The 17,449-nt window shown below is 33.8% G+C and overlaps 1 protein-coding gene across 2 annotated transcripts; it reads left to right on the top strand.

Annotated features, from left to right (window-relative positions):
* The first annotated feature begins 1,475 nt into the window (after positions 1 to 1,475).
* LOC121985078 lies at positions 1,476 to 12,369 on the top strand. Of its 2 annotated transcripts, none has more exons than XM_042538350.1 (3): positions 1,476 to 1,685; positions 1,758 to 2,095; positions 11,120 to 12,369. In XM_042538350.1, the coding sequence occupies exons 1-3, from the start codon at positions 1,518 to 1,520 to the stop codon at positions 11,349 to 11,351; spliced, it is 738 nt and encodes a 245-aa protein (XP_042394284.1). In that variant the 5' UTR covers positions 1,476 to 1,517; the 3' UTR covers positions 11,352 to 12,369. The 2 variants fall into 2 exon arrangements, 1 of the variants encoding a protein (XP_042394284.1); XR_006113059.1 differs by having other exon boundaries at positions 1,497 to 1,685; positions 1,755 to 2,095.
* The last annotated feature ends 5,080 nt before the right edge of the window (positions 12,370 to 17,449 follow it).

The following is a 17,449-nucleotide window of genomic DNA, read 5'->3' as shown; positions in this document are numbered from 1 at the left end:
ATCTGACTTTCTGGATGAGCCACAACTATGATGACTATTACTGGTTGGTCGTGGATCATTCTGCTATATGTTTCCTTCAATTTTTGCATCTTCAAACGTGCTCCGACATCAAAATCTACGTTATGTTGATATAAAATAAATGAAAGATTAGAAGTTTATTTAACATATGCTCCTGTAATGTAAAAAATATATGCTAAATAATATTCAAAACATATACATGATTTACACATAACAACAATCTACGTCAACTCTTGGATGCTATTGACGAACACATTCGTATTTGCTTTGAGGCATGCCTCCAAATCTTCCTTTAAGTTGTCATTTAATCCTCGAACAACCCGAGTGACTTTCCCTCCCAATAGTTGCACTTGCTCAAACTTGGCTTCCTCCATGGTTCCTACTTCGTATAGAAAATGGGCATGGTTTGTTCAACTTATGGCCAATCCTCTTGCCGTCTTGCCGAGTCTGATCAGTCTCAATTACTTGAGCCGATTTATAATCGGTCCGGTCCAGCCCATTTCTACATAGCACCCTTGAGTTGTTTGTTGGTCTGCTTGTACCTCCCCAATTTGGTGCCCAATTGAAAATTTTATTTTTTGATAATAGGGAGATACCACAACCATAAAAGTGACTAAAACAGTTGTCCCAAGATGACATTGTATGAGTGCGGAGCATCTACCATTATAAACTGAGACATGCGAGTCTTCCGAACAAGATCTTTGCCAAGAGACAAGGGCAATGTTATTTGTTATGTGGTTGAATGATGTGTTCTACAAACCCAAATAAAGCAATTGACGCCGCTCCAAGATTGGCTTCTCCCAAGTGCACTACTCATAAACTTGTCAAAGCAAGACATTCATTGAACTTGCTAGTCTCTGCGAGAACTCGTCAATTTATAATTAGCAATTTCTACTCGGATGTTCAAGACATTGTTATAAGGAAAAAAGACACCTTAGTAGTTGGAGCCAAATGAGATAGGAGGTGAAGACCGATAATTAAAACTATTTAATATTGGTCAAAACAATTTAAATATTAGTAAAAATGACTTCAATTTAATTAAATTGCTCTAAATTAATTAAAATTAATCAAATACCATTATAATAATTTTAAACAAAACTATTACAATTTAAATTATTTTGATAAAAACTATTATAACATAGTAGTTTTAATCAAAATTATTACTATACATAGCATTTGAATATAATTATTTAAATTAATTTTATTAAAGTTGCTCCAACTACTTTAAAGCTTCTATAACAACAACGTTGTTGGATAATATTTTTTTTTAAAATATATATGTTTTTTTAAAAAATAGAATGTTATTTTTAATGATAATGATAGATAAAGGTATTTTTATTTTTGCACCCATATTTTTTTTAACGTATACAGATACGAGTTATATTTTTTTAATTAATTATTTAGTATATTTATGAAATTCATACAATATTTTAAAATTAAAACCCTTTGCGCAGGACCGCTGTCTCCTCTCCAACAGTGCGTCAGGGTTTAGTGTAGCGATGTGGAAGCAATCCTTCGCCGACACCGCCGCCGCCGTTGCTGTCGCCGCCGCCGCCCGTATATCCACTTCAAGGCGGTGGATTTCCACGGCTGTTGATGTGAACTTCGAAATCCGCCGCGCCGTGGAAGAGAGTTTCAGAGAAGTCTCCATGATTTCCCCACCCCCGGTATCCTCACGCCCTCTTATAGCCTATTTGAATTCCTACTTTGGTTGCTCATCTTTCTTTTCAATATAGTAGAAGAAAGTCAATCCACCGCCGCCGTACTCTATCGTGAAGGGGGCGCTTAAACGTAGCGAGGGCCCTCTTCTCCGGCGGGTGTATGGGGATGAAGAAATCACCTTATCAGTTGTGCGCCGTGCCCTTGCCTTACCATCGCATGATTCAAGCAATGGAGATGGTGCCGAAGATCATAGCCCTGGCTTCATCAGCGACCTATTGCTTCACGTGGGTGTGTCGAGGGGACGAAGCAACTCACTTCTTTTTCTCTGCGGGCTTTATCCGGATTCTGTTGGAATCCACTCGGTCTGCCTGCTATCTAAGCTTAACCCTGACTCGTACCAGGGCCGCGTCTTCATGTAAGATAGTATTTTCTACAAGTATCATAAAATTTTCTTCTATGCACGTGAACGTGCTTGTGAGTGCATGAATTATGATTGATAAATTATATCGAAAACTTTTCATACTTAAAATAATTTAGATTTTCATCAGTTGATACAATATTTCATGCTTGCGAATTGTTGTGTTTTATTTAATCCTAGAAATAAGTTCTAACTCAGTACTGATTGCCATTTTGTTTGAAATGTCAAAAGTTTAGTTTACAAAGGTAAGCTGTTGATCAACAGTTTTTTAAATTTATTGCATGGTTCCAAGTTATTAATATCATCAAGTGTGATATTTTTTTCTCTTGCATTACTAATGTTATAGATGTAAAGAAAACTATATTTATGCCATGCAATCATTTCTATGTTCCTATAAATTTGTTTTTTTTTTTGTATTCAAAAACAAGTTATTCTACTTGAAATTATTTATAATTGTTGAGATGTTTAAGCTTATGATGCCTAATACCTGTAGTTTTAGGAAGATTGGCTGTTGACATATGTGTATTGACACACTAGACAATCATGTGACAATAAAACACAAAACAGACACTGAAGTGCACTAATGAGTCCTTTAATCTTGGCCTTCAAGTAGAATTGGATAATAGAATGAGATAAAAATCCAAATGGTGCTAATATTTTACCTAATCATTAAAGGAAACTCCATTTTGATTTATCATCAAAAGGGCACCACAACTTTTCTTTTATGCCACAAATGCCACTATAAACTTACCTGCCCAATCCACTGCACTCTGACTTGTCCACTCAAAAAATTGGTCCGGAAGCCCAATTGACAAATGCTTCGCATGAAATTACTATATATAGCCTTGCTTTTGTATTTAATTTCCCTTTATGATTATGTTTCTTTGATCCATATCTTGCTCTTCCGGTCACGTCCAACAAAATTCTGACTATATCTATGATACCAACCTGCACAAGCTGCAAGAGCACCATGAACAATTTAACAGCAATTGGTATAAAATACTTAAAGGATTTTATGGTTTTTTATTTTGATATTTTACTTTATTATGAAGCATTTTAGACATTTTTTTTTGGATTTTATATTTTGTAAAGCCCTTGTAGTGCTATCATTGCTAGAGTAGCTAGAGTGTTAGATGAATCTAAACTTGTAAAATCCCAAGATAAGTAGCAAACTTGGGCCTTCCTACCTCCTACCTCCTACCTCTTGCCTATCACTTATATATAGATATATTGTATTTTACTCTTTTTAAAATGATATAGGTTTACATAGTTGATTTGGTAAAACTTCTATGTGGGTCTATATTGTCAAATTTTGTACATAAGTACTTCGTGCTCTTTGACACTAATCCAGTCATTTATGCCATCATCTTTTAATTTGAGCACTTTAGGACAATGTAGACATTACATTTTTCTTAAATTGCTATGTGGATCTAAAATGCCTAATTAACCATTTGTTCCTCCTTGGAACCTATTGAGTTATTTTATGTTGTTAGATCTATTTGAAACCTCGAAGATTGTAGCAATTTTGACTAAAACTGTTATATGATTGTAAACCACCCAAAATTCAAAGTAACTCTTTGTTGTGTTCCTGCAATTCATGGAGTTATTATATGTCTTTCTTTTTCAATTTTGACCATCTTAGATTTATATAAATTGGCCAAAATTGGAATATCAACCTACATTATCTAAATTTTAGTTGACCCCTTTCTTGTCTTTTTTGAAACCTTTTATGCTTTGTTTATCCTGAAAGATAGACGAAGGATAGGTTGAATGACATGAGAGTGGAGATACTTTTCTTTATTTACTTGTGTAAATTTAGGGAAAGGATGTATTCTAAATCCTTCCTTAGATTAAGTTTAATTTTTTTTTTTCTACTTGAAATCAAGCGGAACAAACTTTCTTCTTGATGGCAAATCTGAAGCTAGCATCCTCTTTCTTCTCCTATGTGAAATCTGTCCAACCAATAACCCAATGATTGGCAAGCTAATAACCCAACAAACTCACGACGACTTAGCTGTGAGTTGTGGTCACGGCTAGGTCACCACGAGCCTACCGCCAAGCCGTTGGGAGCTAGCAATCACTGCTAGGCTGTTACGAGCTTGCGACACTGACAACGACCTTAAAGTGACCAACTATGAGTTCCCTCCTCCCTTTTCTTTCCCCTTTCCTCCCTTTATTCTTCTTTCCCTTCTTCCTTTTCCACTAGTTATCCTTTTTCTTCTCTTTCCACCCTTCAAGGTAGACAAAGCCGTAAAATGGTTTTTATGTTAGGTTGCATGTTTGAGTCTTGCATAGCCATGTAGCAGTTTCAAGTTATCCTATTCACACTTATGTTGTTTGTCTTAGGAGGTCATTTAACACTTTTAGCCAAAATTGTTATATGGTTCTATGTCTACTAAATTTCACAAATAAGTATATGTTACTTGGAGCATCTTGCAACACATTGTCTTCAATTTATAATTTTTACCAATTTAGGTATATATGATAGACTAATATGCTTTCAGTACTAGATGACTCTAAGTCTTTAATAGCCAGCCAACTATGAAAGTGGACTCTTTCTTAATTCACAACTATAGGAGGTAACTCTTTCAGTACTTGGATGTGGTTTTAAATTTTGACAAAGCTTTTGTATCATTAGAACTTCCTACACCTAATATTTACTATTTTATGACTAAAATAATGCTTCATCTCATTTGATGTTGACTCTAAATTATGAATGAATAGTTTATGCCCAAGATTAAAGGGCACTTGGAGGAAAGGAGACGAAGCATCATTTAACAACCATAAAATAAGATATATTAAATGTAGGAAGGCCTAGTTGACAACCAAAATACTTAGCATACTTTAGAATGAGTTGGTACTCAAGGGGTAGACTTGCATCAGTGGGCAAGGGTTCGAGTTGCGGCTGCAACAAATAACTCTCTCACTTAGGGGGCTCTCATTACCTGATTTACCTCCCTTCATTTCACCATGGAGCCAACGATGAGAGGGGTGCTTGGCGTGAGCGTTATCACGTTTTGAATATACTTTAGAATCTATTCAAAGTGATTTACTTTTACAAACAAGCAACTTTAGGTAACAAATTAGGTCAAAATTTCTGCATGAACTGAATTGTTCTAATTTGATAAACAAACACTTCCTTTGTGTTTCTTGGATAACTTGTACAATACATGTTTCAATTTAGACTAATTTAGGTCCATATAATAATTTTGGTCAAGGCTGCTTTATAAAACCATTATAGTCTAATTTCGCATACAAACAACTCTATGTTTTTTAAACCCCCGCGATTCATATAATTCTTTTCTTTTCCAATTTAAATCAATTTAGGTTCATGGAACAATTTTGGCCAAAAGTGTATGGTTCCAAACTAATATAATTTTATAAACAAGGATTCTTCTATGTTTCCTTGAGTCTCAAAATTAGTATAATGGCTTTCTTTTCCGATTAAAGTAGTTTAGCTTTATGTAGCATATTTGGTCAAAACTATATAAATCTAAACTAACTGATCTAATTTTATAAATAAATACTCTTTGCATTCTTTGGACCTACACATACAATGTGTTTTTTTTTCCTTCTAATTTTGAACATTTTAGGTCTATGTGACAGTTTTGGTCAAAACTGCTACATAGCCATCTTGGAAGAAAAAGATGTATAGTTCTAAAGCCTTGGATGGACTCCAAAAGCTCCTTGAACATCTCTTTATTCAATTTCACTATTTGAGCAGAAATATCCTGTGCAGTATTTTTGACAAAAAATTACTATGTGGGCATCTTAGAGGAGTGGTTAAATATTTAGGTGGATAGATAACATAGATAAAATTTAAATTGTAGTTGCATAATTCTAATTTAATTTACATTATATTATTCAATGAAAAAAATATAATGTCATCATTTGAGATTATATCAAAGTTACAAAGGTACAAATGTTCTCCTTGCACATATATCAAAGTTAGAGGTACAATTCTTATCCATGCATTATTATTTTCCTATCATCAAGCGATTCTTCGATAATAAAGCATCACTTCTTTACTAGGTCTTTAACTTGGGGAAGAAAAAAAACACTTGAATTGACTTATCTTTGATAATTAGTAACGCTAACAAGAGTTAATAAGAGTATCACAAATTATGTATAGTATGCATGTGAAACTCTAAAAGTGAGTGAAATAAATGTGAGTTGTAGGATGAATGAAATATCCAATATCGTCAGATTTATTGGGTCATTTTGAAAGGTGAAGCGTCTGGCTTCACAATCTATCTCTTAAACAAAATTATTTCACTCTAGTTTTCTTTTATAATCGTGCAATGTAATGCTTCTAGATTCCTCGTGTTAATTAATTTTTTTAAGAACTTAAACCCATCTAGCATTGTAGAAATAAAAAAAGATATAATATCAAATTTTCATAATATGCATGAGTAACAAACACTAAATGAGTCATATATTTGAAATTAACTTGGGTAGTTTTCGTTTATGTAATAGTTTTGGCCAAAACTATTTTATGGACTCAAAACTCACAAACAAACACTCCCCTATATGTTCCCTGGATTCTTTATGATCTAATAAGAGATTACTTTATGGACAAAGGTAAAACTTCTAATTGAGCTGTGAGAGTCAATTGACTTGTACTCAGGGATTCACATACATTCTTACTTAGTCATAAGGCTCGACCAAGAAACAAAATGTTTTTAGGTTGAAGTCGATGATCCATTCATATTAAGTTTTATCCAAATTGACTAGGTAGTAAAACTTTTATCTTAAAAGTATGTAGGCCGTCGAGTAGATACTGAGAGTTTCAAACCACCTAAACCTTATTGTTGCACTCAAGGTACATGAAACTGCACTCAAGGTACAATAAGATGGTACATAGTTTAATTAATATTGGAGAAACCTTATCCAACCGAGAGATACTCCAAGACATTTTGAATGAATTTCCACGTACACCTCAAATGGGCTTCAATGATATACGTCTTGCACACGTCATGAAACCTCAAGGTATGTACTCTTAATAACCTTTTCTTCAACCATGGAATCGCACGAAACTTGTAATGTAGGAATGTCAGAAGAAGAAAAGGGTAGAACAAGTGGAATCACCTTTATAGCAAGTAAGAAGAACAAAAAGATAGTCCTACGCTCTTAGAACCTCAAAAACCCTCATGATTATATTTGGCAGATGGCAGCAAAGAAGTTTACAATGTAAGAAAATTAGGTAAAGCCTTTTGATATATAAATCTTAGAATGAACGACCTGAAAATAATCTTGAGGGGAAAGAAGAACAAGCAAAGAATAATCCTTCAATTGCCAAGAAGGACAAATGAGAGAGCAGTGCCTAAAGTTGGTGAAGGGAAAGAAAAGTCAAAAGTTGAAAAGAAGGAAAAAAACGTTGAAGGCAACATGGGAAAACACCTCATCCGAGTAGGAAAAAGAGCTAATGCACAAGAACTTTCTTGCACTCATTGTATAAGACGGGGTCCTATCTACCTCATCCGAAGAAGCAAGCTTAAATCAAGGGTAGTGAAATTTTACTATTTGGATGACTCGGTAACTAAGGTATTTAAATTTTACTGTTTGGATGACTTGGTATGTAAGGTATTTAATTTTTCAGTTGAGCAATTATTAGATGTTTCTTCATTAACTAAATCTTTGGAAAAATCAAAATAGAAAAAACATACATTTGACAAGCTTGATGTTTCTTCATTAACTAAATCTTTGGAAAAATCAAAATAGAAAAAACATACATTTGAAAAAGCTTGTCGGAATCTTGTAAAATTGACTAGATAATTTTCATGTTGAACTAATTTGAAAATGAAAATAACATTTTAAAAATTAAAATCAAACATTGAAAAAGCCCTTGAGCAATTTATCATTGACTTCAATTTACTAAATATATTATTAGGAGTCAAAGAGTAAATTACAACAAAAGTGGTTTAGGTTATAAACAAACAATGAAAAAAGTCTACCATTGTATTATCACACAAAGGCAAAATGGAAACAATGAATAAAAGATGTTTGTCCAAATCATCTATGAGTTTTTAGATCATTTTGAAAAAGAAGATACATACTAATCATTTGATTAATTGTGAGAAAGACAAATATTTTAACAAGTGTATATTTGGCTCTTACATTATGATTAAAATTTGGACACAACAATAATTTAGCTAGCCATGGAATACATTACTGTTAATTGCTTGAAAAATATTTTTGCTTTCTGTTTGTTGCTTTGCTTGCTGTTTCTGTTGCTAAAATTTAAATTTTCTACTTTCAAAAAGTGAAACTCTTGAATGCTTAATTTTTTTTTAAACTTTGTATTAAATTGACAAAATATAATGATTTTCCTTGAAATAAAATTCTCTACTAAAATTCTAGAAACTTGTGAAACATATGTGTTAATTAAATTTTGAGATTCTTGGAAATTTTTATGATCTTTGAAAAGTTTTCAAAAACTGCACTGATGCTATTTCAAGCATCAGTTGGTCGAACACTCTATTTGGTTAATTATGCCAAACTGTGAGTCAACTGAAATATAACAGAAAATCCACATGAGTTTTGCAATAGGTTTTGATGCACATTTTGAATTGATTTGAACTTAGGATATGTTTTGATCTCTCTTCGATCAATTACATCTACTCAATCATATTTTGTGTGTCAAAGTGGGAGTAAAAAAAAATGGTTTAACTAAATCTTATAAATTATTAACTAAGGGCGCTTAGGTGTACGAGTATCCTATTTTTGGTTATGTGATTTTTATCATTTTCCCTAACTTAAATGGATTGTCAACATTAGAAGGAGATTGCTAGTATAATTGAAGATTATAAACAGAGAGGTAAAGGGCGCTTGAAATACAACCACAAAGCGATAATTCTTAGTCTATTTCACAGCTTCACAAAGCCTTATTTTTATTTTATAATATTTCATGTATAGGACTTAATACAACAACAAATCCATGATTCTTAGTCTATTTCAAACTTTACAAAGCCTTCCTTTTATTTTATAATCTTTTATGTATAGGACTTAAGCTTTATAACTTTTAAGTCCTTAATCTTTTTATATTCAAAGTTTCGCTTTACTTATATACAAATGGATTTGCATGATGGTTCTCCATCTCTGATAAGGACAAAATTAGTGACTTTTTGAGGGGTAATTCACCTTAAAAGTCCATAGACCATGGATAGGACAAAATTAGTGGCTTTGTTTTCTCCTCTATATTTCTAATATATCTATTGTATTGATCTTTTACATTTGATTTCCCATGAAGATAGGGTTACATCGAGGATCTTTAAGTCCCTATCTTTTTACAATAATCATCGACGAACTCACCGGATACATTTAAGACAGGGTACCATGGTGCATGTTATTTGCAAATGATATTGTTTTGTAAACTCGAATCTTGACGGGAAACACCGAAAGTAAAGGGTTTTAGACTTAGTAGAGAAAGATCAAATATATGAAATTTAAGTTTAGCAATATTAGATATAATGAGAATTATTAAGATAGGAGATGACTAGTTGTATGGAACTAAGAGCTTTAAGTATTTATGATCTTATTTGCAAAATGATGGAGGGATTGAGAGATGTCTTACATAAAATAGAAACAAGATGGTCGAAATGGAGGAGAACATCAGGTGTTCTATGTAATCGTAAAGTACCTATAAATTTAAAGGGAAGTTTTACAAAATGGTCATACCTACTATGTTATATGGAGCTGAATGTTGAGCTATGACTTGAGCACATAAGTAGAAGATGAGAGTTGCAGAAATGAGGATGTTAAGGGGAATGTGTGGATATACGATGATAGATTGAATAAGAAATGAAATATTAGAGAGAAAGTCGAGGTTACATCTATTGAGGGAAAACTTCGAGAGACATGTTTAAGGTGGTATGAACGTGTACTTAGATGATTAAATGCTTTGCGATATGAAACTATGACAAATATACACATCAAATGTGAAAGAGGAAAACCAAAAAAGACTTGGTTAGCAACAATAAAATAAAATATATTTAAATATAGATAATGATATAGTAGGGGATAGAACCTAATGGCATAGAAGAGTCCATATAGCCGACCTCACCTAGTGGGATAAGGTTTGGTAGTTGTTGTATTTGGTTTTGCAAGAGAAAGTTTTTGTATTTTTCATGTCCAGCACTCTTCGCAGCCCTTTAACTATCATCTCACTCTTATATCAATCCTAACAGAACGCGAGGATGCTCTTTTGATGATAAATCAAAATGGGTGCCCTTTTCACAATTCAGAAAAGGAGGGGCAACATTTTTTAATTTTGCCGGATAAAAATGTTTCTTATTCTTTTTCCATGCAGGAAGATATCAGTTTGGTAAATGGTGTGCTGATATCTTTTTATATATATATATATATTGCAAATGTTAAGTGAGACAGTGGTTGCAGGCATTTTATTTTGAAAATGGGCTACTTGTAGTCCAAAACAGCTTCTCAATTGTTCCTTATTCTCATCTGAGAGTTTTGAGTCCCACTTTGTCAACATGAAGCATACCAGATTGCTGGCAGTATCAACCAAACAAAATATTGTAGATTGCCTTTACTTTGCACTACATGAACAATAAGTATTGATATAAGCTAGGAACAAATTCACTCAATTGATAGCTTTTGCTGCATTATTTAAAACAATATTTATGGACATGATAATCCACTGACAAATTCTCTTTAGCAGAATGTATTATTGCCTTTTCCAGTACAATAAATAAGACTTAAGTTACTTTTTTCTTATATTTCTTGGTATAGTCTCTTATCATGAAGCGAAAGGATGAAAATATGATTAAACAATTCGTTCACAATCTCAAAAAGATCTTTAATTAACCATTTGTTGAATTGAACTTCCGGAGAGCCAACTTATTGAGATCTCGTTGTAGGTTAAGATGTTTACCAATTATTATCATGCTTAATGGGCTCTGGTTGATTTTGAACTTCCGGAGAGCCAACTTTTTGAGATCTCGTTGTAGTTTAAGATGTTTACCAATTATTATCATGCTTAATGATCTCTGGTTGATTTTGCAGGGAGTTGGACGAGAAACTGAGGGCCCAACTTTCTCGATATCTAGAAGATCGTGGAGTTGATGACAGACTTTTCCCATTTGTGCAAGCTTGGCTATACCTTAAGAATCATCACAATCTTGTGAATTGGTTTGGGAAGCTCGGTCAATTTGTCAATGACAAAAACCAGCATGAGTTAGTTCACTTGGAAGTTTGCAAAGACAAGGATGAGACCAAGGCAAACGTGTTACCCTGAGGTGGTGTTTGAGTGATCGATGGGAAGACAATGGAAAGAGAATCTGAAAGATTTTCTATGCTGGAAGTATTCAGATAGCTCTCCATAATGTTTTGGTTTCCTCTTCTAATCACATCTGTAGCCTGATTTGATGAGTTATCGTAATGGGGAACTGCATTACTTGTGTTGATCTTCCGTGTGGTGAATTAAAACTTTCGGCAGTGAACTAGTCCAGTAGGGATGGTCCCACTTGGGTTGTATTCATGATAACCTTTCTAGTTATCATCATAGGTCTAATATTCTTGCGAACATTCCTCCAGCTGATTGTCTAACATTGTAGTTAAAAGAAACTGTGTTATGTCTTTTAGCTTTTGCAGGTTTTTATCACGTCGTTAATTTTTTTTCTTAATGTTTGATTTTTCTAATTCAACATCTCTAACCCTTCCATCTTTATATTTTCTTATGATGCCTTTGAGTGGGTAGTCAGGGAATCTCATTCCTTTGTTTTTTTTAATCCAGGTGTCTAGGCGCATCATCTGTCTTGGAAGTTGATGGCCCTCCCATTTATTCGCCCATCGGTATATCTGCGAACACAATAGTAATACATCGTCGATAGATCCCTCCAGTCATGCTATCCTTGTAAAGTGGTTCAATGCTGAATTGTGTACTCGGTCTGCAAAGGTAAACTTTCAATTTTTTCTGCTCGTGGATATTTCGAATGGGGCTGCCAAGCATAGGTTTTTCTAGCAAATTCATTATCAACGCATGCTCGAGTAGAGTATCGAATTGTAGTCTTCTTGATTGACGCCAAATGCTCTTGTCGTTGCACTATGGCCGTGGGGGCATCTCATTCCTCTTCTCGTGGTAAAAAGATGATAACCCTTACCCTGAGAGCTACTTCAAGACCATCCTAAATATATTAGAAGGGAGTAAATCTCGGGACCATTCGGCGAACCTTTCTCTTTTTGATAGTAGATAGTGACTCTTGTAATGCCCTGTTATGTGCCCAAAAAAATGAAAAAATAGATTTCTTCTTGGTTGTTCTTTTGGATTCTTCCCGAGCGGCATTTTACTAAGTCGGATGCCTGATTTTTATTAACATCTGAATCACACATTATACTTTCATATTTATCAAATCATATTCTTCTTCTTTTTTTTTTTTTTTTTTTTTTTTAATATCTCTTCTTTTGTACACATGCATATCTGACTTGAGCTATCCAAGCACATTTAGCGAGTATTTGGTAGAATTTTTACGTGCTTCTTGAATTCTAGTTACATGAAAGTATTTTTTAGTGTTTGTGAATGTTAAATTTTGTTTTAATTTCTATAACTTTTACTCAAAAGGTAGAAGTAAGAATTTGATGTGTTTTTTTTACTTTTTTTTTTTTTTTTATGTTCTAAAATTAAAAGTTGATATTTATAGTCTTAATAAATGAAGATGCTTTTTTGTTCTTGCTTTAGCAATCATATTTTATTATATGTATTTATTTTTAAATAATATTTTATTTTTTATATAATTTACAATTTTATATATATATTTTTGTGTATTTATATAAATTTTATTATTTTTTATGTTTATATTTTTATTAATTTTATATATTTTTTTCAAACATTCATGTTATAAAAAAATAATTTTGATAGAATATTCAAAATATAATAATAATTATATAAACATATAATATATTGATGGTGTATCAAAATTATATTTAAATAATTAGTAAAGATTAATTTATATAATTTAAGAATATTATTGTCATTTAATTAAAAATTAAGTTTGAAAGTAATTATTCATCAAACACCCAAACTTTATCTTGTATTAGCTTTTGAATTTTATTTTTAAACACTCTATACTTTAGTTTATCATTGATTTTAAAATAATCCATGTAAGAATTACTTTAAATAAGTAAAAACTCTCTCAAACACTCCCTCAAAATCTCAAAAAAAGGAAAACTACATTTTAGCATTATTTTATCTCCCTATTTAATATCTAAAAAAACCTACATGTTTTATCTCCCTAGAAGAAAATTAAAGTTTTTAAAAATTTCATGGTGGGCTAAATATGGTGTGACATTAAGATTGTGTATGATTACACTTAGGAGAGTCTTAAGTTTACATTAGTCTTGGTTTGGAGTGAGTGTTAGTTAAAATTCACTGATGGTTTTATAAGGTCTAAATTTAAATTTTTTGAACATGGTCACATTTGCAAGTCTTAGGAATTCATAGGTACTTTATTAAATGAATATGATAATTCTAAGTCTATTAGTGGCTTTGTAATAAAATTATATTACGTTGGACTTTTTAAAAAATTCACAACAAACAAAATAGGGTACAGAACAAAGATTTTAGGACATGATTACACTCGAGAGAGTTTCAAGAATATATTAATCTTAATTTAGATTGAATTGGGTGAGTATAAGGTCATCAATGACTTTTGATTAAGACTCATTGATGACTCATTAGTGCTATGCAAAGGGTCGTTGCGTTAAGGCAAATGTCATCCATGATTTATCTCTTTTCAAAGAGTGTGAGGCCGTCTTGAAGGGAGCGCTAAGATGACATCTTCACCTTTTGCTCCAATTGATGATTCATTAGTGAGTTTTGCCTAAAAGTCACCGATCACATTAGACATTTAAATTAATTCAACACAAGATCCATGCTTTCTAACTCATTAGTGCTATGCAAAGGGTCGTTGCGTTAAGGCAAATGTCATCCATGATTTATCCCTTTTCAAAGAGTGTGAGGCCGTCTTGAAGGGAGCGCTAAGATGACATCTTCACCTTTTGCTCCAATTGATGATTCATTAGTGAGTTTTGCCTAAAAGTCACCGATCACATTAGACATTTAAATTAATTCAACACAAGATCCATGCTTTCTTAAAGTCTTCTGAGCATAATCATGTCCTTTAACCTTTGTTTCACATCCTAGATAGGCTATTTTGAGTTTTTAAAATTTACATAACTTTAAGTTTTTAACACAAATTCACGGTTAGACTTAGACATATCATATTACTCAACAACAACACTAATGTATTCTTGAAACTTTTCTAACTCTAACCATGTCCAAAAATTTAAAATCTGGACATGACACTATACAACCATCAATAAGTTTTAACAAAAACTCATTAATGACCTTAGCCACATCCAAATCAACCTAAACTAGACCAATGCATTCCTAAGAGCCTCTTAAATTTCACCATACTCAAAATCCTAGATTCTGGAGCCTACTTGATCCATCAATGAGCTCAAGACCATCAATTCAGAATGATTCTAAGTTCTGTTGGGTTCTTCGGGCCGCGAAAATCGTTTTTTCGCGTCGCGGAAACCCCGAATCACCCAAAGCCGTAGATCCGTGCAAAGAAAACCGAACGAAAATTACAAGTACGAGTTTTCAAATATCTAGATCTACTCATAGATCTATGTGTTAAGAAATATACCTTGAAGCGTGCCCTTTCGCGTTCCCGCTCGTCCAAGGAATTGCCGGATCTCTAGACCGTCAAGCGTCGGTCCTCTAGAAGTATCCACACGGACACGTAGGTGGAGAAAACCTCACACAAAGGTGTGCTAGCACCTTGGTAAGATTCGGTCAAGCAAGGAGGAGAGGGAGAGGGAGAGGGAGAGCTTGAGGAAGAAGGAAGAATAATGCACACTTGAATGAATGAATGAAAATCAATTCAACCCATTCAAAATGTGGCCGGCCACTATCTTCATGTGTAACTCCCCATTAAATGCAATTAATGTGAAGTTATTAAGAAAATGGCTTTGTAACTTCCATGAGGTGGCACCCATGATGATGTGGAGTAACATCATTGGTCCACTTCAATGCCAACTCACCAATGAGGTGGCATAAAGTCAAGTCAAACTTGACTTTTAATCTTCCTCTCAAGTCAAGTCAAACTTGACCAAATCTCTTCCATGGTTGATCGAATCCAACCATTTGATTCAAGCCAACTTAATATAATGAATCTAATTCATTTAATTAAATTGATTCAATGAGTCAAAATCTAAATTAGACTCATTGAACACATGAATCAACTTGAGTCGAACTCAAGTTAGCCCAATTAGGATTACTCTTAATCCAATTTGATTCATCAAATGAATCTAATTCTCTTGGTTCATCATATGAACCTAATCTCCATCTAATTGTCCTAAGTGTATGACCCTATAAGTTCTTGTAACGTTGGCAATGCCCTAAACCCATTTAGGAGCGTAAGTAATGAGCGGTATCTAGCAACACATCATTACTACCCAAGTTACAAGAATGTCGAGATCCGACATCACCTTGTGACTACTAATTGTGACTCTTCACAATATATGACAAGTGTCCTTCTATCCTAGACATCTAGATTGGTCAATATGAGGCATAGACCGTGTCATCCTCTAATAAATCTAAATCTTGAACTCCAAGTAGACTCACTCGATCAAATGAGCTCAACATCTAATGTTGACTCATTTGGGCATGGTCATGCACTTAGTGGTCTCACTCTATCAAGAATACCGATGTCGCTCCCGTCATATGGGAGGGATAGATCCCATCTACATCACTCACATCCCTCTACATAATTCGTTATATACCCAGTAATCGCCTTTATAGTCCACCCAGTTACGGGTGACGTTTGACGAAACCAAAGTACATAACTCCTTATGTAGGGATCTATGGTGACTTCAGGTCTAAGGACTAGTAGTCATATTAATAGTCACATGAGAAAGTATATGACACTCATACAACGATCCATGATACTTTCTCATGGCGGGTCATTCAGTATACATTCTCCAATGTATACCCATGTGTCAGCTTGATATCTCTATATCCATGACTTGTGAGATCAAGTCATCGAGCTGACCTACATGCTAGTCTTATTGCATTAACATTGTCCCTGAATGTTAATACTTGACTAGGAATGATTTAGAGTAGTGTTCCCTATATCATCTCACTATCGATTCAACTAATCGATTGATATAAGTATGAACCTTCTACTCAAGGACGCTATTATACTTAGTCTATTTGGCACTAATACAAATAAGTATAATAACCAAACAAATACCTTTATTGATATACAAGAATATGATACAAAGAGTCCATACAATCATCAAATGATTGGCTCTAGGGCTCTAACTAACAAGGACTCATGCACTTCTAAAAGCAACCTAAGTGTTGTGCCCTCAAACTTTAATTTCACAACATAGAAAGCATATTATGGGTTTTTGAAATTTAGACAATCTTGTGTGATTTTGGTACAAATTCACTATTAAGCCTAAGTCTATTCTATTCACTTAACAACAATACTAATTTATATTGGTACAATCGATCTCCAGGGTTTTGATGTTTATTTGACAATATGTTTAATGGAGTCTAGTCAGGTTAATATTGGCCAGATGACTAGTAAGGGTGAGAAGTCTATCAAGGGAAGTCCTAACTGTGGTTAGGCAAAAGAAGTCCTAGTTATGGCTAGGCAATGAAAATCTTGACAACTTTTGGAAACCAAGTAGGAGGATTCGGTAGGTCTAGAGGACCCGATATCGAATTCCTGGTAGGCTGATTCGATGTTGAGTCCTAGTGAATGAAGACAAGTAGAGAAAACCCAAGGGAGAGGTAACCTAGGTCCTGGTGAGTAAAGTCAGGTGGTGAAACCCTAAGGGGAGGTAACCCTAGGTCTTAGTGAGTGAAGCCAGGTGGTGAAAATCCTAGGGGGAGATAACCTTAGGTAACGAGAAGTCTTGGAGGAGTGAACTCCAAACAAGGTTGATCGAAAGGTTTTCGGTTGATCGTGTGTGGTCAATCGAACCAGCAGATTTGGTAAACCTAAGTTTAGTTTTACCATAGTATTTTGTATTACTATTATTGTTGTTGGCTAATTTACTATTACAGAAAAAGTCTTAGTGGATCAGACGATTAGACATTGAGTAGAGAAAGTCCAAATAGGTTTGGAGGACCAAATGTTTGGCAGGTGAGTTGGGGTTACTAACTAGAGTGGAGCGACGGGGAGGGCGTGTCTCGGGAAGGGTCAAACTGTATGTCACCGATCCAACTGAAGAAGCTGAGAAGTTTCTAAGTTGAGATCAAGACAGGTCTTACTATATTTTCTTACTCATGCAACATTATACTATTGTGCTAACTTTTGT

The sequence above is a fragment of the Zingiber officinale genome, chromosome 1B, assembly GCF_018446385.1.
Source record: "Zingiber officinale cultivar Zhangliang chromosome 1B, Zo_v1.1, whole genome shotgun sequence".
Classification (NCBI taxonomy): domain Eukaryota; kingdom Viridiplantae; phylum Streptophyta; class Magnoliopsida; order Zingiberales; family Zingiberaceae; genus Zingiber; species Zingiber officinale.
This window is presented reverse-complemented; position numbering and strand designations above follow the sequence as displayed.